Raw genomic sequence first — 9,239 nt, forward strand, 5'->3', positions numbered from 1 at the left:
GCCTTATTTGGGGAATAAGGCTTTGTAGAGGCTTTTGTTGGAACTGGTCCAAAACCCCCATTCCCTCTACTACTAGGCATAACCACAACATACTATTCATCTGCCTTTTAACATGTCAATTAAAGTTCTTTTATCTGTCAAGCTTATGTTGTTGAAGACCGAATATGACCTGGAGTTCAAACATGTGCATGCAAGCAATATTTCGAGTTATTGGTAATGTCACATAAATATTATATTATCTGAATATGTTTTTTTACCATGTATGACTATCTCCCCATTTTGTCATGAGTTGCCCTTTGTATAAACAGTTACCATTTCAGCATATTAAGCAATATTATTAATTAACCGTCAGTGCTAAAATGTATACAATTGTATCAATGTGTACTGCGGCTAGTAATGACTAGGGCTAATGGAGTATGTTTGTCTGATGTCATCTCATGTGCTGCAAGTATCTCACTGTTTGGTATAATCATACGTCATTCACTGTGAGCTTCACAACGTTGTTGAATTATATCAGTATTCAAACAGATCGAAAATAGATATAACTGACACATATACAGTAGAATATTATTTCTTTTAATAGTTCATATAACTAGGTCAATAATTATCGTTGACAGAAACAAGCATAATCATAACCGTCTCTTTGGTTTCACCAGGTTATGCATATATCAGTAAAAACTATATTTATCACCAGAGCTTATGGTTACATAATATAACAATAATGTAATGTATATCCACGTGCACTGTAAGACAGGAATGTCCATTTGTTGTTTGAACAGTTCTTTTTCTATAACTATTAGTAGAATAATGTGTTAACCTGAATATTGAGGCCAAATACACAACCACTGAATCTATTACCAATGTGTTTAAAATGTTCAAAATACATGTGTAAAATGTTTCCAGATTTGCTCCACGCTCCTGTTTTGGTTACTCAATCAATCAATCTTTATTTTCTTTTGTAGTGGAGGCGAGAAGACAATACAAAATATACAAAATGAAATATGATATTATTGGCATAGAAGTGAATCTCTAAGTTTCATTGCATTGTGTATATAAATAGCTAGGTTTTTTACAAATATTGCATGCCAATTGACATGAGCATATTAAACTTATGAATAGTGGGATTCGAATAAAATTTATGTGGTAAATACAAACATCTCAGATTTCGATAACATTTACATACCAAAATAAAATGAAATTCGTTTTGAATAAAGTTATCTTTACATACAAAACATAATCTATTGATCTGGGTTGATCAATTATATCGACCGGTTTCAATTTGGAGGCGGTGTGAAGAACATCTAAATTTAGCAAGGGCTAATCGGAATTTTGAAATTGATAAATCTTTTATGTAAAATTCAACATTAAATGAGATTTTAAAACAAGAATAAAGTGAAAATTTAGGACTATTCTTGTTCATAACTTGCTCATAGTCTAAAAACAAATTCTCATATGAATTTATCGACATTACATAAATTTTGCTGCGGTTCCCTCATAAAGCCAAATCCAAAAGAGTAAAGAATATTCTTAATTATTTATGCCCAGTTTGTTTGACCAATTACAGAGTCTAAAATTAACATATTATGACATTGCTATAACATGTTTTGGTTGAAGTGTGTATGGAAGAGAGTTCAGGATCTGTTGGATGATTGTGCCTGCTGCTCACCAAGCAGACCTCTGGGGTCATCTTTATCGGTGTCTGGTGTGCTGAGAGACCTCTACAAAAAGGAAGATGGATAACGAGGTCAGAGTAGTTGAACATTACAGCTAAGAACAACGTCAACCCTTGTGGAACCACAGCTGCAGATATTCGCATGAATTTACGGTTATTGAAACACAGATAATCATACTTTTTGCTTCCTCATCACGCCTTTAGATCGTGTTTTGTTTCGATGAATAATTAAGACTGATTATTTTGTCCTTGACTTTATTTATTGCAGACATCGTTTCATAAATATTACGAATGGTTTATACATTTAATCAATAAAAATGTGGTGAAAATATTCAAAGTTCCTTCGTGGACATTGAAGCAAAGAAACGTTTATGACATATATGGAAGAAATTCATCGGAAAAGCCCTAATAAAGCTCACCAACCGTTAGGTTTAGTCAAAGTGATACACTCGGTAGCATTGTGTTGAATGTACGTTCCAGGAACCATGTCTATTTACAACCATTCGACCGTTTGTTCCATACTCTATGTATTGCTGATTTTAATATATCATGAGTGAGTGAGTGAGTTATAGTCACATCGGCAGTATTTCACCCAAATCGTGTTTAATACATACAGTTTGATAATATTCAATGCAGTCAAAGGACAGTAAAACAAATAGATTATCACAGACTGTGTATAAAACTAGTGTGTTAATACAAAACGACGTCACTATAGTTAACGATACATGATAAGAACAGGCTATTGATCGCCAACAACTCAAGGGAGATCAGCTTACTAGGGTCCATGTGGAGTTACAGTACCTTGGCTACCTGCATGAACCCCAGCATCATCTCCTCAGTTATTGGCGATTGTTCACAGACTAGCCAAATTAAGAGAACATATACATGTTTTCTACGATTAAAACCAGAGCAGAAAATAGTACTTTGAAAGATGTTGTCTTACATACCATACCCTCTTTGAGGACAATAATTTTACGTTACTTCAACTCCCTTAGAGGGTATAGCCATTAACAATCGCAGTTATCAAACTTAATCTACCAATATACATATGATACAAACATATGATACAAATCTATTCTTTTTAGAAGCATAATATTATGTAAGACGAGTATATGGATGACAACTTCTTGTTTATTGTATAACACAATGTTTCTGGGATACTTCTTGACCCTTCTTCAGGTGATAATATTATGGCGGCACGAACATTGTTAAAAAGATCCTTTAGATATGATATAATGAAAACTAGTGGGGAAGATAAAGTAAGAGCAAAACATTTCATGTTACAGCCACGGAGAGTCACTTGTAATGCATACAAAGCTGGCTTTGTATTCTGGTGTTACTAACCATCATATGTTCGTCATGAGGTCTGTGTCTCCAGAAGTATTGTCTTACGTAGAGAGGGTTGTTGTTCGTCTTGTTCCGACCTGCAGGATTCAAGTCAGTTGTAACATGTATCTCCAGAAGCAATGTGAGTAATGGAAGGTGATCATATTTAGCAGCTTGACGATAATGTGTTTATACCTAAGGCTGATAGGCTGATATGGTCACATACCTGAGGCTAGACTGAGAGTCACCCCCAGCACCTGCACGATGAGAAATCCGAAACACTGGTAAAGAGTGTACGAGAGGCTGTAAAAGTAGTCGAGGCCTGACCTGTTAAGAAAACACATAAGAATTTGGACTGGAGTAACAAATTAGAATAACAACAAATACAGCCGGCCCTGGTAGACTCTAGGATGCAGCACCACGTCCTTGTGGTTGGGGGGGACGCGGTAGAGAATGCATCATCCAGCCGCAAATGGCGATTCTCTTTATGAGCAGATTGGTAATTTTGAAATACAAAATAACATTTTCCATTTGTCCATTTTCCGACGAAACAGATTCCACTGGGCGTAAATGGCAAAACAGCGGTGAAATAATATGAACTTATCACTGAACAGCAGTCGTGACACAGTGTGTTTTCTAGCCCCACTCACATATGGATTATCATAATTGACCAAATCAGACATTTTATTGGAACACCATTAAATACCACATCCCGTGGTATCACGCACACCTTTTGCAAATATTTTCGATGATATTATTTCTCAGGAAGGCATACTCCCGACAATTGTTCCAAGGAGGCGAAAGGGTGAATATGCATATATATACTATCAATGAAAAGCACGTTTCCTTTCAGAAGTTTCACATACTTACCCAGCAAATACCTCCTGATTATGATTGGTTGAATTCAGTATGGTTATGGTGTGCGGCACAGTGAGGTTGACACTCGGGCAGTGATCTGTCGGGGCAGGGGGTAGAGGCGGTGTCTGCCTCACCCCTGGGGAAACACTCGCACCGACCACCAACCACGTCAGAAAACTCAATCCAACCAACAGTGCAGCAATGGCACTCTGGAAAGAGTTTGACATGCTTAACAGTTAAAAAATGTTAAAATGCGTCAAGTGTCGATAGTTACAAATGTCTCTATAAATACATATTATTACCCTTCCCCAGAAAATGTTATATGTAATAACACATTATCAATATATACGTACTCTTTTATTGACAAATGGGAAGAGGACACCGAGATAAAACAGGCTGCTTGTTGGGCCAGATATAATTGACGAAGCACTGAAATAGATCTGAAACAGAATCTTTCTTTAGAGTTCAAAGATAACCGTGTAACAATATTACCAAGGAATCAGACAACAATACGTGTTAGTGAGAGAGTAACATAGTTGAAGTATATTTTCACCTGGAGTATTGTGATGGATTTAATGGAGGCCACAAATATCGCCAGGCAACAAATCACAACTCCCCACGCCACCACTGAGGAGAGAAAAGCCAATTTCAGTGCATCTCATCTGCAATATGTCATGATTTTACGTTATCCTTCTTCAACATAGAAATAGTTTTATTAAGATCCGGAATAAAATGATACCTTCCTTGCTTCCTCTCTGTAATTGATGTTAGAGATATTCCAATAAGGTACATGTAGGTTACAGTTTACTATAATATAACCATTCAACTGAATTTTTAAAAGGGACTATCAAGTACATGCCCTATTTTTTATACTTAGGTATTCAAACCTTAATAAACTATACTGAAACATCCTTTTTGACTGGTTTCACCTGCTAATTTGGCGACTGCCATTTGTTTAAATTCCGACATAGAAGGACAATGGGGCTTTACAAAGTCCTCCCATGTGATGTTTGACAGAGCTGATAGTCCAGACGATAACGAACTGAAACATATGAAATATTTTAACCAGTTAGTCACTACATACTTATTCAAATGGTATGAAGTTATATATTTTATGTACGACTCTAGATGCTTCGCTGGACGAACGACAGAGCTGGTCCTTTTTTCTGCGAGAAAATTCACCTTTAGAGTTGTATGCACAATAAAGGTTGATGTCATGAAATTATTCACTGGTGAAGCTGGACCCCAAGTTGGAATTGTAAACATCCTATAATTCATCTGGTTTGTCTATCGGTGACATTCAGCAAGTGAACCCCATCTTCAGCCTTTCTCAGAGGACTCTAAGTTGGAAATGTATTGAGAGTATCTCAAGCAAAGGAACATCTTGACCAGTATCTGTGCCATGAATTCGAAAACGCCTGGCTTGGCATAAGACTATAGTGTTCTTTATACACACAGATTAAATATTCAATTCATTATTCAATTCATTTATTTAGTTGACGGTGCTACACATGATGAGTTAACACTCTGCACAAGTAGTTTCCTTGGAGAGGTAGTGCATATTAGTTCTAAATTTGAGAAAGAGTACTGTACAATTTTGGGTTTGAAGAGATACTTTTCAGAAATTCAGATGTGATCAATTTCTTTGTGGCACAAACCCTTTGAACATTCCACAACTGAACTGCGCCAGTTTTAATCTGCATTATTTAAACTGTATAGTTTTAAATCCTTTAATATTTCTTGCAGCTGTTAGCTAGCCATTGTGCAGAACATATATAGGTACTTTCAAAACATTCAGTAAGTCTATAATAAGCAATTATCATTACATTTGTTTTGCATACATTTTGTATTTTCAAATAATTGTATAATTGCTATTGTGAATATTCTTTCAAGTTTACTTTATTGTTGGAATAAACAAGTTTGGCCAAGTTTAACAAGGAGGGTTTTTCCCAATGTACTGAACTCTGTTATCTCCTTAGGTTACTTAATATAGCAATGTTTTGTGTCGAGTGATTAAACTGAACCAAATTTATATAGATACAAACCTATACTCATTCGTGTGTGGCATTTTCGATAACCACAAATACGCATGATATAGAAGACTTACTTTACTCCAAACTAGACCTTTCGTTGGTTTTACTTTGTATAAGCACTGTTCGACTCTTATCGTAAGTATGTAGGCGCGCAGTTAAGTAGAACAACCGGTCTTTTTGCAGGGCATCGTTTAAGGGAAGAGTTACTTTACCCTTAATACTTTATGGGGTGGAGCAAACAACCCTTCTTAATTAGTTATACATACTGTTAGTCATGAACACATGCAAACACGTGGTCGTACATGTCATGTGGTCAAACTGACCTGAGAGAAGCACTGAAGAGTGCTGCAAGAAACAGGCCTGGCATTCCTGGCAGGTTCCGGAAAATGTCGATGATCATGAAGGGTAAAATCTGTTGAACAGTGAGAGAAATGACTTGAGGTTTACCATATGCGAGGCAGTATGATCATAGGAACTGAACTTGAGTGAAAAATGCAAACGTTTGATTGAAGAATCAACGACAAAATAGGCTCACGGATAGGAATATAGGGTGTAACCAGAGATTATAACATTACGAAACTGCCAGGAATATGTTTTGGAAACTAGGAACGTTTCAGCAAACCTCCATGTACAGGTTGTTACTAGACGACCTTCAATTATCATTGCAATGGTTCTATGAAACCATCAAAATCGGAAGAAATTTACAAAGAGTACCTGATCAAAGCTGTCGATTTGATTTGATGCAATGGGATCACATCTTTTGTAGTCGTAGTAACTATAAGCCACAAGACCGCTGAAGATTGTTAGAGATCCAAACACCAGAGAGCACGTTAGCCAAAGCAGCATCGCCCTTTCAGAAAACATATACTTTTGTTTGTTTCTTTTTGCAAACTGTGTCACAGTCATGACACAAATATATTTATAATTATATGGCATAATTTGCTTTATGTAAGGTCATAAATGGAGGCATACAGACATGCAGACATACATACTAACGTAACTTTGTATGTATATCCTACTCCATCCATCCACCCATACATACACACACACACACACACACACACACACACACACACATACATACATACATACATACATACATACATACATACATACATACATACATACCATCTCGCGTGTTTGAGTGACTTTGTTGACGCAATACGTTGAAGAAATGCAGGTTTCACGAGCCAACCCATTCCAGCGAATACCCTGGCCACGCCAACGTTCCATACTGTATGGCGAATTGTAGGGTCAATATCAAATCTGAAAGTAATAAGGCAATGGGGAGTTGCTTCATGATAAGGGTAGAATCTGAAACAACATCCAAACTTCTGGGACCATATTGTTCCCAGCGAGACACATGGGGAATGTGTACATACCCAGCTGCTCATCATGGCACACAAGGTCAACTATGCAAGAGCACAATATGTCCGTATTATGATGTACAGTGTTCTGTTTATAAATCCGTAAATAAAAGAGTGTGTGCGTGAGTTTAGGTTTACGCCGCACCCAGAAATATTCCAGCTATATGGCAGCAGTCTGTAAATAGTGGAGTCTGGACCAGAAAATCCAGTGATCAACAGCATGAGTATCGATCTACGCAATAAGGTACGATGACATGTGTCAACCAAGTCATCGAGTCTGACCACCCGATCCCGTTATTCGCCTCTTACGACAAGCAGGGGTTGCAGAAGGCCAATTCTAACCCGGATCTTCACGGGTCGTAAACCAGAGAATCCCGAATGTGTGTATCTGCCTCGTTCACACATCCAACAAGGGTACATTCATTCACAGACTAGTTTCCGGTCATCAGTTATGCACAAACCTGCGTTGGGAATCACGTAAATCTATTTTACTTTATACTTACATGAAGGTCAGTCTGCCACTGTTTGCAGCAGCATCATGGACTGTTTGTACCCCTCCGACGTCGATTGTTCCCTGTTATCAAATTGAAATCAATTAATCAATGGTTTGTCTAAGGACTTCTTGAGGCGGGGAATAGTGGTACCTAAACACTTGAGAACATTTACTTACATATTGAGACACATGTTAGCGGTCTTAGAAATGCTATAGAAACGGATCACAGATAGTGAATACATTTGTAGCATCATAGTCTCTATTCACCTTTAATCTCAATTTCAAGGATATTTGTTCTTTTCTTCACAAACTAATAGTAAAAAAATATTTAGTTTAAAAACTAATGATGAACTATCACGCCATAGAGATCTATATCATTTCCTCGTAACCTGTTGAATATTTTCACAGTTTGGAACAAGCTATTTCTTGGAAATCAACATGCTATAATGTCCAACTGTGGCGGTGACAAGTTGTGAAAATAGCGACAAGAATTGTGAATGAATGTATTACTTCAACAATTTTATTAAATATCAAGCCTTTTGTTATCTTGAGTTGTGCTTATGTAGCTGTTGTGAACTGCTGTGAACCAGGCTACCCACCCTGAACGCCGACCTTGCAGAACGTGAACTACGTCAATTACTGTAGTTGTTCATGGTTGTTCATGGTAACGTCGCTACTTACCACCTGAATGATTCCACAGATGAACCACAATCAGATATATGATGATTTCATGGGTACTTGAGCAGACTGGCACAAGTTATTATGTATGTACGGAAGCCAGTTAACCCTTTAACTGCAAGGGCACTGGCACGGTGGTTAGTTTGCATTTTACTTAATTTAGTTTGTTCTAAAATTGATATCGGCTATTGGTGGACCGATACGCAAGGCTTTGTTTGAAATTGCTTAATTCGAAAGGGTATCAAAAAGAGAAAAAATACCTCCTTTTAACGGTAACCGGACAAAAATAATTTCAAACCCCTGATTTGGTGTAACAAATAGAAAGTAGCAGTAAATCTCACCTTTATTGTAACTGTTAGCACGCCAATAATCATAAGTATATATTGGATGACATCTGTCCATATAACAGCTTTCAGGCCACCCTGGTATCACACAATACTGTTCACTACATGTCACAATTTAATCAAAGGGAATACATATTGCTACACAATTACTCATCAATATCGTCTCCGTTATCTTCATTACTCTGTGTTGAAGATTGAGTGAGTGAGTGAGTTACAATTTATCGTCACATGGCCATATTGTGACGAGAACATGTAATTGTTATACATAGTAATTTATGGTCTGAGTTGAAGAAATAATATATGCGTGGATTTCAGCGTGGGCACTGGGATTGAAGAGCATTCAGATCAGCATTACGAATGTAAATCCACGACGATCTGTTGTTGATATTCTATAGATCTGGTTGTTTCTTAAAGCCAAAACAACTACATACATTTAGGTGTGCCAGCTAAACAATAATTTGTTGTACG

General features: G+C 37.0%; 1 protein-coding gene across 1 annotated transcript; it reads right to left on the bottom strand.

The window, feature by feature from the left end:
- Positions 1 to 1,271: 1,271 nt before the first annotated feature.
- Positions 1,272 to 8,100, bottom strand: LOC124270763 (sodium-coupled monocarboxylate transporter 2-like). Its single transcript, XM_046705801.1, has 11 exons — positions 7,760 to 8,100; positions 7,018 to 7,155; positions 6,604 to 6,739; positions 6,213 to 6,301; positions 4,786 to 4,898; positions 4,410 to 4,483; positions 4,210 to 4,296; positions 3,869 to 4,065; positions 3,225 to 3,325; positions 3,017 to 3,096; positions 1,272 to 1,718 (listed from the first exon to the last, which is right to left on the bottom strand). The coding sequence occupies exons 2-11, from the start codon at positions 7,086 to 7,088 to the stop codon at positions 1,632 to 1,634; spliced, it is 1,035 nt and encodes a 344-aa protein (XP_046561757.1). The 5' UTR covers positions 7,089 to 7,155; positions 7,760 to 8,100; the 3' UTR covers positions 1,272 to 1,631.
- Between the last annotated feature and the right edge of the window lie 1,139 nt (positions 8,101 to 9,239).

The sequence above is a fragment of the Haliotis rubra genome, unplaced genomic scaffold (assembly GCF_003918875.1).
Source record: "Haliotis rubra isolate DU_JTF1 unplaced genomic scaffold, ASM391887v1 Scf1545, whole genome shotgun sequence".
NCBI classification, from domain to species: Eukaryota; Metazoa; Mollusca; class Gastropoda; order Lepetellida; family Haliotidae; genus Haliotis; species Haliotis rubra.

Bases quoted from the DNA above. Each gene is read 5' to 3' on its own strand.
- LOC124270763 (XM_046705801.1), bottom strand. From the start codon at position 7,088: ATGGGTTGGCTCGTGAAACCTGCATTTCTTCAACGTATTGCGTCAACA. The intron at 4,484-4,785 runs GTGAAACCAGTC...TTCTCTCCTCAG, and splicing joins GGCAGTCGCCAAATTAGCAG to TGGTGGCGTGGGGAGTTGTG. The intron at 1,719-3,016 runs GTTAGTAACACC...TCCTTTTTGTAG, and splicing joins CTCATGACGAACATATGATG to AGGTCTCTCAGCACACCAGA.